This window comes from Onthophagus taurus, chromosome 7, assembly GCF_036711975.1.
Source record: "Onthophagus taurus isolate NC chromosome 7, IU_Otau_3.0, whole genome shotgun sequence".
Lineage (NCBI taxonomy): Eukaryota > Metazoa > Arthropoda > Insecta > Coleoptera > Scarabaeidae > Onthophagus > Onthophagus taurus.
This window is the reverse complement of record NC_091972.1, coordinates 24,525,009-24,537,417: the sequence shown is the minus strand read 5'-3', so window position 1 is coordinate 24,537,417 and position 12,409 is coordinate 24,525,009. Positions and strand designations below refer to the sequence as shown.

The window sequence follows — 12,409 nt, the reverse complement described above, 5'->3', positions numbered from 1 at the left end:
GATGTAGACTGGATGAAGAGCCTCCCTCATACCGTTGTAAGTTTGAAATTAAAGCAATAGAAAGTAGCCTGATTTGACCTTGAATAGGGCTGAAACCGGGGTATACTCCCACAAGACGTAAAACCTTTTTTACCTGGAACTGGAGCTTCTTACTAAACGAAGAAGGACGTTTTTGAACTAAAATTACAGCTAACATTAGAAATTTTCGGGTTTTGCCGTGCGTCTTTTAAGAAAAGGTTTAACGTTTCGGATGCCATGTTACAATCTTCTTCAAAAACTGGTTTGAAGTCAAGGTTTCGATATTTTTACTTTACATAACCTAAACGAATAAATGAAACAAATTGTGAACTAATAATGTAATAGAGTTAAAATTACACAAAAAAGAATAAAGAAAATATATTTGTACTTTTTTTACAATAAAATTATGTCCACGATATAAGAGTAGAATACCAAGGTTCTGGCGGTTCAATTTTTGCAGTGTTATAAACCTCGTTCTTGGGTATTGTAAACATAAATCCAATCCATTTACAGATATATATAATTCCATAAATAGCACCGCCCACGAAATACACTACCCACGCAGTCATTCCAGTAAACTTCGGTTTCGACGGACTTTTTTGAAAATATGTAAATGCTAGATCATTGGCTACAACCCAGACTACCAAAGCAACCAGGAGAAGTCCACAAATAGATCCGAGAGCAAAAAATACTGCAGATAAGTAATTTGAATAAACTAAAAAAAACATTTTTCTAACTCAGTAAATTAATAGAAAATGAATTCTTACTTAAGCTATAAAGCTTTTCTTTATTTAGATCATAAGGTGGAATAGTTCTTGTGGATTCAGTAAAAATAGTATTATTATTCATTGTACTATAACATTTTGTGCAATGTCGCTGTAGAAGTTGTCTTTTCGACTCGTTTTTTGAGATTATGTTCCGTTGAGGATCGCTGAACATAACGTCTCTATGGTAGAAATTGTCAGGTTTTTCAGTCGGCAACGTCCATGAACTTAATGAATTCCTCGGCCCGAGTGAAACAGGTTTAAGTAATTTTCCGTATTTATCAATTAATCTCGGATCATCCCAAAAAGGTTTCCTTAAAAGAACGTTAATTTGTTTCATAGTTAATCAATTTTTAGGAACCTTACTCATTTTTTAATGATGGCCCAGAAACTGCGGATTGATATAGAGTACCTCCTATTAAACTTGTTGCTTCTGACAACGTAGGTGCTTCAACACTCTTACTTTTGTCATCTTGAGATATTTTTGATGAGGGATCATCACTTTTTTCAGCCAGTTTTGATTCAGAATAATCAGATCTAAAAAGAAAATAGAAAAAGGATTTGTTTTTGGGATTTAAAAAAAAATTACTTTTGAAGTAAAATTTTATTTATTGATTTAAGTGAATCTCCTTTACTTTTTCCAATATTCATTCGAGTAGTTGAAAGTGCATCACTTTGAGAAGGGCTACAACAATAAATAAATTAAAATTGTTACAAGAAAAATTGAAACATTTACAGTAAAAATTTGGATTCGGATTGTGATTTAGTTTTAATTTTTTCTGATGTTGTTGGTGAAACTCTCAACTCTGATTGAGTGGTTAAATGATTTTTTGATGAGGGTGATCTAGTTCTTCTAAATCTTGGATCAGCACCTGGTATTCTACTGTTCGATACTTTACTTCTTAAAATAGGTTTATTTCTAATAACACGCGAATGTGGAATTTTTGTTATCGCTGTCACCGTACTGCTGCTAACCGAAGAACAAGCAACGTTAGGAATCTTATTACGTAATTTTTCTGTGGCAAATTTCTTTATACCATCCGACGGTCTAAAACATTCCTAAACACTTAGATAATTAAATAAAAAAGATTTATATTAAATTTTTACGGTGTTTCAAATTTTATGTTTCTATCCAAATTCGGTTTACTAAGAGTACTATAAGTAGGCACAGCTTTCGGTTTTGGCAAATCCTTTGGAATCGGAATACGCCTTCTCGGTTTAGGTCTTTGTAACACCGGTTCGCTTTCGAATAACTTGGTAGTATTAAAATGTCCTCTTCGTTCACCTTTATATGGATTTCTCAACGGTGGAATGTTATCCCTATCGATCTCTTTCCCCAAATCAATCACTCCTTCATTCACTTCTAAATACAGAACATAAAATAAGCTAAAAAGGACAAATTTTTTTTCTACCAATAATATGTGGTCTATGGTCTTCGTTCTGCATTATAAATTTTCATTTATACCGGAAACTTTCTTTGGGCACTTTGGGCAGGATTTGGCTATCGGCGAACCCACCCTTCTGTGAACAGTCATTTAAAGAAATTTAAAAAATTCTTGAAAATGACAATGACTCAGAAAATAATAAATAAATAAAAATATATGACCAATCTGAGAAGCAGCTATTTTCTTTTAGATTTCCAGAAAAAATATTTGAAATAAAAGCTTATTACAAAACTCAATTAGTAATTAAATTTATAATAAATAATTAATAACATTTTAAATTTCGAAACGTCAAATTTAGGATAATTCGATTTTTACCAATTTTTAGTTGGTACTATATCTTGTCGCCAAACAAAACATAACCTCTAAATCACTTTCCGACAGTTCGTGGTGACGTAAAGTACGTGTTCTTGGTAATTTTGGGTAGCCCTGTGGTAAGTTATTTGATCTTTGCTGATTTTCGCTTTGCTTGGTAATTGCTTTTTGCTTGGCTTGGTAATATTAGTAGTTTAGGACGGGGGTGGAAAGCCACCTCCGCCGTTTTGTTATCATGGAGGATCAACTGGACTCTACAGATTTTTTTAGTTGCGCTGTGAAAATAAATCTTAAAGATGCTCTTGAGTTTGTGAGATATATTCAGGCAAACACAACCAATATTCTTGATTCTAGAACATTTAATCATATGAATTTAAACGCTGCACAACGTAAATCGGCCATTGAGCGTGGATGCATCCAGATTAATGATAAAGAAAAATTAATTATTGCGGACGATACTATTAATCTTGGGAAAAGAGTCTTAGCAGATAAGGGATGCCTATTTGATAATATTTCATTTAATTTTAACAACTTTCGCTTCTCCAATATGGATTCGTCTCCTTTCATCGTCTACATCGAATCTATTGACAAGAATATTACGGCTTTAAGCGATATGAAAATAGGGAGATACATCTATGACCAGATGATACCTGGTGTAAAACTCGTTGAAAAAAGGAGGAAAATAGATTAGCAATAGAATTCAATTCTATATGTCCATGCTAACAAATTCCTAGATGCCAACTTTGTTGCGGTAAATAATTGGAGAACATATATACCAACTCACCTGATATCTTGCAAGGCTATCATCCGCAATATAGACCCATCCTTTACCGAAGAGGACATCAAACAAAATTTAATCACAGACAATGAGAGGGAAGTTCTTGCAATGAGAAGATTGAAAAGGAAAATAGCCAAACAAGTTCTCCTTTCTTTGACTAAATTTTGTTTGATGTCCTCTTCGGTAAAGGATGGGTCTCATTCAAGCTCACAAATAGAATTTGAATACAGAGATACTTCAACATTATTAGTTACTTTCGCAGGGACGGTGTAACGGTTCCGTTCGAGGTTATTGAATTTCCTTGTGATTTGTCTGTAATTGTTAGAAGTCGGGGAATTATATACCATTTTGTTTATTTACCCTGTTATAATTTTTGTTTTTTTTGTTACAGCAAGCCGCCACAAATTTTGGCGCCCAACGTGGGGCCATATTGTTTTAGAGGGCCATATTGTTTTGGAGGGCCATATTGTTTTGGAGGGCCATATTGTTTTAAAAGTCCCCTATTGTTTTGGAGACCCATATCGTTTTGGGAGCCCTTGTTGTATTGTCTTGGAAGTTCTTAATTTTATCGGAACCCTTATTTGTATCGAGGACACAAAGTGACTTCGGTTTGTGTCTTAATTCCATTCCAATTATTTCGACTCTTCGGTTCCCTGTTTTCGATTTGACCAATCTCTTCTCGGGTTCAGGAGAGATCAACCCTTTTAGGATGGCTCTTAAAGTCACGGTTAATTACCTTTCTAAGGAAGAATTGAGTTATGAATTTACTGTCCGAGGTTTGGATCCCTCTAGTGTCGATGAGATGCGTAGGTTGTTTGCTTCTTTACTACAGAAGGAGAAACTTAACCCTGATTTGGTCAACGATTACCCAGATAACCCTTACACAGAAGAGGAAGATTTGTTAGCGGTTAGGGACAAACTGGCCGAAATTACCACATTGTTAGATGATTTTCGATCTAAGAATGCTAAGAAGGTTGAAACTAAGATTTGGCATGTTTTGGGGCGAATAAGGCGTATGAGTGAATTATGTGAGGATCGTGCCGTTGTTCTCCGTGAGGCTTTGTCTTTGAAGGATAGGTTAACGAAGGCCATTGCTTCCGTTTCTAGGCCAATTGAGTTAGAAGCCCTTGAAAGATCCCTGAACGTATCTTTAGGCGGGGGCGCTGCTTCGTCTACCCCTGTAACAACTAGTCCTCCACCTTTGATGTCTTCTAAGGCTATTCCTGTACATAAATGGGGCCTTAAATTTTCCGGAAGGACGGGTATTTCGGTGGGAGCGTTTTTAGAGCGAGTACATGAATTGTCCGCAGCTCGAGGTGTTTCTCTTCGAGAAGTTTTTGTGTCGGCTCTTGATTTATTTGAGGGTCCCGCCCTACTTTGGTATCGTTCTGTCAGGGATGAAGTTAGCTCGTGGGGAGAATTAGAGGTGTTATTGAGGGGTGAATTTTTACCTTCCGACTACAACGAACAACTGTTGGATGAGATACGACACAGAACCCAGGGTGAGCGAGAGCCTATTGCAATCTACGTCGCCAATATGTTAGGTTTATTCGGTAGACTCACTTGTCCACTTTCCGAGGAGGCGAAGGTTAAACTTATCCGTAAGAACCTCTTACCTTATTTTCAAACCCAACTAGCTCTTCACACTATTGATACGGTTTCTGATTTGAAGGTCAAGTGTAAGCAGTTAGAGGAGTCTAGGCGCGCGGTAAAGGAATTTCAGCCCCCTAAAATTCGCAATAAGACTTTGGAACCCGAATTAGCTTATTTAGGTTGCGTGAGCTACCCCCAAAGTTCAGATTTTTCTGCGGTTGAGTCAAGTCCTGTTAAGTGCTTCAATTGTGGAGTTTTGGGTCACATGGCTCGTGGTTGTCCTAGTCCTAAGAGACTGCATTGTTTTAAGTGTGGAAATGAGGGTTTTACTACAAAAAATTGTCCTAAATGTTCCCATGGTAATGGGAATTCTTCGGGAAATGCCAATCGTCGTCACTAGGTCGTCGGCTAGTTGACATTGAAGACGAAAAGCCGGCTGATAGGATTTCTTCCGTGTTGGAGTTCGTTTTAGATAGTTGTAAGAAGGATGAAAGGCCTTATCTGAAAATATCGATATTAGGTAGAGAGTTACTAGGTTTGTTAGACACTGGTGCCTCTAGAACTATATTAGGAGGTGTGGGATGGAAAGTCGTGTCCGATTTAGGATTTCATTGTCGTCGCGTTAGTTCTTCGGTCAGAATAGCTAATGGACAATTGGTTGAGAGTTTGGGTGTGGTTACGGTTCCGGTTACTTTGAAGGACAGAATTACCCTTATTGACATGTTGGTGATACCTACACTTCCCCAAACCCTTATTTTGGGTGTTGATTTTTTCAAGTCCGTTGGAGTAGTGCCTGACCTTAGAAATGACTCTTGGAATTTCGCGTACGAGACTGTTTTCGAGATGGATTCTCTTGATGATGATTTGTCCCCTTCTAATAAGCAACTTTTAGAAACCATGGTTAACTCTTTTAAAGCTAAAATGGGTGACGGTTTAGGGTGTACTCACTTGGTGAGTCACGTAATTAGAACTTCAGCTGATCCCATTAAACAACGCTATTACCCCGTTTCTCCGGTCATGCAGCAGCACATTAATAAAGAACTTGATATCATGTTAGAGCAGGGCGTTGTCGAACCCTCATCGAGTGCTTGGTCTTCCCCAATCCTGTTAGTGCGAAAGAAAGATAACACATATCGATTCTGTGTTGATTATCGTCGTCTGAATGCGGTGTCGGAACGTGATAGTTATCCACTCCCGTATATTTCCGCAACTCTCGATAAACTCAGGAACGCAAAGTTTTTGTCTTCCCTGGACATTAAGTCCGCTTTTTGGCAAGTCCCCATGGAGAATGCTTCTAAGGCTTTTACTGCTTTTACGGTGCCCGGTAGAGGGCTATATCAATTTACACGTATGCCTTTTGGCTTGCACAATTCTCCTGCCACTTGGCAAAGGCTTGTTGATAGGGTCTTGGGTCCTGAGTTGGAACCTAATGTGTTCGTTTATTTGGACGATGTTGTCATTGTTACCGATACCTTTGAAAAACATCTTGAGGTTCTGTCGAGTGTATTTGAGAGGTTGCTCGCTGCTGGATTGAAGGTCAGCTGGGAGAAATGTAAGTTGTGCAGATCTGAATTGCGTTACCTTGGCTATGTCGTTGATAAATACGGACTTCATGTAGACCCTGAAAAGGTTAACGCCATGCTTAAGATTCCTGTTCCTAAGTGTCAGAAAGATGTTAGACGTATACTTGGTACCTTTTCATGGTATAGACGTTTTATTCCCGAGTTCGCGACTTTGATTTCTCCGATTACGAACCTACTGAAAAAGAATAAGCCAGTTGAATGGACGGATGAATGTGAAAGATCTTTTAGAGTCATTAAGGAAAAGCTTGTATCTGCTCCAATCTTGCGATGTCCTGATTATTCGCTGCCTTTTGAGTTGCACACGGATGCCTCTGGTGTTGGTTTGGGTGCCGTGTTGTTGCAACCTGGTGAGGATGGTGAACAAGTGGTGGTATACTTGAGTAGATCATTAAGTCCGGCCGAACGTAACTACTCGGCCACAGAACGCGAGTGTTTGGCAGTGATTTGGGCTGCGGAAAAGCTGAAACCTTATCTTGAGGGAGTCCCGTTCACGGTGGTTACTGATCATTATTCTCTCCTTTGGCTTTTAAAGTTGAAAGTTCCTACTGGGCGTATCGCGAGATGGGCAATTAGATTGCAACAATTCGACTTTGTCGTTAAACATCGTAAAGGCTGTGAGAACGTTGTGCCTGACTTACTTTCGAGATCGTTCGAGGTCGTCGATTCGATCCAAGAGAGGACCGAATTGAAATTCTCTGATACTTCTGACATGTGGTATAGAAGGCTGAAAGAAAGAGTTCTGAATTTTCCCGCTAAACACCCCTTATTTAGAGTAGAGAATGACGAGGTTTATAAGTATGTAGTGTCATCTGTTCTGGGACGAAATTCTGAACCTTGGAAAAGGGTTGTCCCTAAAGATTTTCGTAAAGAGATTTTAGCTCTTTCTCATGACTCTCAAACCGCTGGTCATATGGGTGTTTTCAAGACTCTTGGTAGAATTTCTGAGCTCTATATATGGCCTAAAATGAAGTCAGACGTGGTAAGGTATATCTCTGGATGTGAGTTGTGCGCTTCTTATAGGATTCCGAATGTTAAACCAGCTGGTAAGTTCGTTCGTACCCCAGATAGTGATAGACCGTGGCAGCTTATATCAATTGATCTTGTTGGCCCTCTTCCTCGTTCGAGAAAAGGTAATCAATTTATCTTCGTAATATCCGATTACTTCAGTAAATTTGTACTTGCTTATCCCATAAGAACTGCTACCGCAGATAAGATTTCGCAGATACTTGAGACGGAAGTCTTTCTTAAATTTGGAGTTCCTAAAACCCTTATTTGTGACAATGGTCCTCAATTTAGATCCCGGAAATTGAACTTACTAACTCAACAGTATGGTGTTTCTGTTAGGTTTAACGCCAATTATCACCCTCAGGCTAACCCTGTAGAGCGAGTGAATCGTACGCTTAAAAGAATTTTGTCCTTGTATTGCAAAGACGATCAACGTAAATGGGATGTGAGTGTTCCTAAAATAACTTGCGCGATTAATTCCGCTCGTCACGAGGTTACGAAGTTAACACCTCATTTCGTATGTACGGGTCGAGAGTTGGTGTTGAATGGGAAACAGTATGATAAAGTCATGGGTGATGGTGAGTGGAGCTTAGATAACGAAGATCTGTCGAAGGTATTTGCTGATGTTAGGAAACGCATTGCACAGGCGTCTGGTGTGAATGAGAGGCGGTATAATTTGAGGAGGAGAAGCGATAAGTTTATGGTTGGCCAAAAGGTTTGGAAGAGAAACTTTGTATTGTCTAATGCATCTAAATATTTTTCGGCAAAGCTGGCTCCTAAATTTGTAGGTCCGTATTCTGTTTATAAGGTCTTGTCACCTTGGACTTACGAGTTGAGGGATGGTGAGGGTAATAATGTTGGAACTTGGCACGCTAAGGATTTGAAGCCTTACCTTGTTGACCCGGGTTAGTTGTTCCTTGTTTGATTTGTTGGCTCACCTGGCAGGGGCCTTAGACTACTCCAGAAGACCGGCTGTCTCCGTTTCGTGTACATCTGTTTCTATTTTGGTTCTGTCCATCTTGGGAACTTACGGAGTGTGTTTTGTCCTATTTGGTTGTGATTGTTTGGTACAACTAGTTATTTCGTTTAGTGCTATTCCATAGATATTATGGATAGTATCTACCTGACTGATTTCCCCTTTGGTGTGGTACATCCCTAGTTGTTTAATTTCATTGTCCTCCCCTATTTTTCAGAGCCAGTACCACAAAGTCCGTGGGCGTTTGGCCATTGACATTTTGTTTTGTGACAGTTGTAAACTGTCACGTTTTCGCCGCAGGTAGCGATATACCGATCGTAGGTTTAGTGTATCTTAGGTTCTTGAAAAAGAGATTATCGGGGTGATTTTAGTTCAGTTTAGGGGTGGGTATGGACCAACAAACCCGTCTTAACTTTCTTTTCCTTTTTCCGCTTGTTATCCTTTAACTGTAGTAATGAACCTATTTTTGTTCTAGTCCCAGTCGAGTCGTTTTTCTTTTTTGTTTTAGAGTGTCCTCGCTTCACGAATTCCTCTATGTTATTGATATTAGGTTGGAATGATCACTGTGTGACTTATTGTTGGTATTCATGAATTCCTATATCTCTGTATTTTCATTTATTATTTTATTATTTTCCCTTCCGACCGAATGTCGAAGACCTGAAGGCTATGGGCACGAGGTGGATCAGGTGGTTGGTTCCATAGTTGCATATACTTATTTTTGGGTTGGATTTTGGTTGTTAGGGTTGCTTGTCTAAAGTTTAAAGTTTACGAGTAAACTTTCTTGTTGTAAGGGGGGAATGTAACGGTTCCGTTCGAGGTTATTGAATTTCCTTGTGATTTGTCTGTAATTGTTAGAAGTCGGGGAATTATATACCATTTTGTTTATTTACCCTGTTATAATTTTTGTTTTTTTGTTACAGCAAGCCGCCACAACGGTAATTCCTAATTACATCAAACTATATTTAATGTAAGAAGAACCGAATTATATACAGCATCAGTAGTAGAATGTCACAAATGTTGTCGATACGGGCACACTAAGAAAATATATAAATCTAAACTAAGATGTCCCGGGTGTGCGGAGGAACATGATTTCAAACAATGCACAAAAAAGGAAAACCCTAACTGTATTTTCTGTAAGGGTGATCATTTATCTACAGAGATGGGTACTCCTTTTGGTGAGAGAATTTGTCCTGAATTTACAAAGCAATCTACGATAAAAAACTAATGGCAACCTACAACATTTCTGCTTTCGAAGCACTGATGGCGGTTAACAAGACCTCGGACAAACAGTTTGCTATTAATAGACTAAATAATGATATTAATTTTCCTAGGTTACCTTCTAATAGCCAGTCTAGTAAAGGTTTAAATACAAACAGTAACAAAACGACTACACAATCTAAGAAAAATTTTACAATTAAGAGAGTAACTAAGTCGCATAATCCAGCAAGTTCTCCTAAACGTAGAAGTGGGGCACCCCCAGAACTTATGTTATTTCAGGATGGAAGAACCCCAGAAACTCCTACTTCCCCTACTGAGGAAGGTTTTAATAGAGCCCACTTAAAAGCTAATCTGGAAGAGATGTACGACGCAGACGAAATTAATTATGAGGTGAATGAAAATGAGATAAGATCTCCAACCTTGTCGAACGATAGTTTTGTTTCGGCTTCATTTGTAGCACCATCTATCATTGTTTCCCGTGTACATTACACCAAAAATATGTCTATTTAGTTTAATGGATAACACAAGTTGAAGTATTAATATTATGTTATGGAACTCCTATAGTTTAAGCAGAAACAAGCCGAATCTTTATAATTTTATCGCCGAGTCTCCCCAGGATGTCATAGTCATCTGTGAAACTGGGCTAAAGAAAAATTTTTTGGTAACTACTGATGGGTATGGAGGACTTTCCATTTTGATTAAAAGAGGTGTACAAGCGGCATGGCTAGACGATCCGATGATGATCGAGGAGAGAAGTCATTTTGTCAAGTTCAGGGTGGGAGGTATTACTTTTGTGGCGAGGTATATTCCTCCTGATTTGGGTTTTAGTATTTATGATTGGAACCAATTACTCTTGAATGTTACTGCACCTTTTATTATTTTGTGTGATTTTAATGCACACCATCCTTTATGGGGGAGTTACACTGTAAACGAAAGAGGCCTGGCATTGAGCGAGCTAATTGAAACATTGGATTTGACCGTAATGAATGAAAAAGAGCAACTTTTTTAAATAGAAATAACAATGTCAGCGTTATAGATTTGATTGTTTGTTCACCGGATATAGTGCGAAACGTTGTGTCAAAAACCGATTCAGACACTTTGGGAAGTGATCATTTTCCTGTTTTAGCTAAGGTACTTACCAGTATTACTCCATTCTCTAGTAAATTGAAAACCCAGAAAACTGATAGGTTTCACTACAAGAAGGCAAACTGGACTAGTTTTTCAGAACACATTGACAACTGTTTAAAGCTGGAAACATCACCTTCTTACGAGGCATTGATAATGGCAATAAGGGAGGCGGCTAATTATTTCATTCCGAAGATTAAGTTAAATGTCAAAACGAATTACCGCTGTAGATGGTGTTTGCGCGAGAATTGTGGGACTTAGAAAGATGGTAACCAGGCAGTTTATGACGTGTCCTAGAGAGATTAATTTTACCATAGTCAAGAGGTATATAGCTTTGAGTAAAACACTTCTACTAAAAAAGAAACGAGAATCTTTCAAACAGTTCTGCGAATCAGTATCCAGGGAGTCATCATTAGGAATGATATGGGGAATCATAAGGCATTACGACAGAGCCATTAATTTCACTGAGACCCAATCATCTACAGACTTCGTATGTACCCGGGATTTTATATCTCACCTTTGTCCGGAGTATGTGCCTAATTTGGAAGATGTTGAAACTGGTATAATTGAAGAGTCGGACATTAATATAGGCAAACCATTCAGCAGAACTGAATTAGAGTTAGCTCTGAAATTTAAAAGGACAACATCCCCCGGTTCAGACGACGTCAGTTTTGCCATGTTAAACAACATTTCAGATAGTAGCAAAGACATTCTGTTGAAAACCTTTAATAACATCTTGAATGGAGGCAATGTTCCTGATGTTTGGCATGAAATACAGGTAGTTCCGATTCCCAAAAGGGGGTAAAGACCTATTTCCCTAATCAATTGTTCTAAGAAATTACTCGAAATAAAGGCACTGGCGCGTCTGGAGTGGTGGATATTAATCCCGTTTGATGCTTGACGAAACGATGTTTGGATTTAGAAAGGGTTGTAGCGTGCTGTGGCAGCAGCTCCATTTAAAAACATAAAATTGTAATTTATTTGTTATTATTTTTATATTTGCACACGATTGTTTTTGAAGCAAACCATAACAGACGCAAAATAAAAAGTCTGCCAAAAGTTAATTTTATAATTGTATTATTATGTTGGCTAATACTTCATAGCCACATTTGGTGACCCCGATCAAAGCAACTCGCAACCTGGTAGATTCTTCCCCCAGTCCGATTAAACCAACTCACAACCTGAAAATTGTCCCTTCAACCCGACTAAACCAGCCAGGCAAATGAGGTTCAACTGAAAAATTCAAGAATCACCAATTCAAGAATTAAGAAGAACCCAAGCAGAATCCATTCAACCGATTGAGGTCCAGCGAACATACGCCCCGATGCCCCTCGCACTCTATAACCGACTAAACGTTACCGTCGTCTAATCAGACTGCGCTACAGCGCTGTAAGTACTTTCAGTTAACCACCTATTTAGAATAACAGAAAGAGGAAATTAGAAATTTTATTTTTATCATCCAAATTATTGAATCCGTTATAAATTTATGTCATACAATGACATATTTCAAAATCATACAATAAAAATAAACAAAATTTTATCATTTTTAAAAAGTTTTTATTAAATTTTTCAATCGTAAATAGAGTTTCTTA

At 38.2% G+C, this 12,409-nt stretch overlaps 1 protein-coding gene and 1 long non-coding RNA gene across 2 annotated transcripts; one reads left to right on the top strand and one right to left on the bottom strand.

Moving 5' to 3' along the window:
* Nucleotides 1–380: 380 nt before the first annotated feature.
* On the bottom strand, nt 381–2,456 carry LOC111415257 (uncharacterized). Its single transcript, XM_023046839.2, has 7 exons — nt 2,195–2,456; nt 1,890–2,145; nt 1,519–1,830; nt 1,372–1,467; nt 1,149–1,319; nt 786–1,096; nt 381–733 (listed from the first exon to the last, which is right to left on the bottom strand). Exons 1-7 carry the CDS (start codon nt 2,226–2,228, stop codon nt 423–425), a joined length of 1,491 nt encoding a protein of 496 aa, XP_022902607.2. The 5' UTR covers nt 2,229–2,456; the 3' UTR covers nt 381–422.
* Nucleotides 2,457–2,589: 133 nt separating this feature from the next.
* On the top strand, nt 2,590–11,881 carry LOC139430518 (uncharacterized). Its single transcript, XR_011640942.1, has 2 exons — nt 2,590–2,658; nt 9,395–11,881. It is a non-coding gene; the product is annotated as an uncharacterized lncRNA (long non-coding RNA).
* Nucleotides 11,882–12,409: the final 528 nt, after the last annotated feature.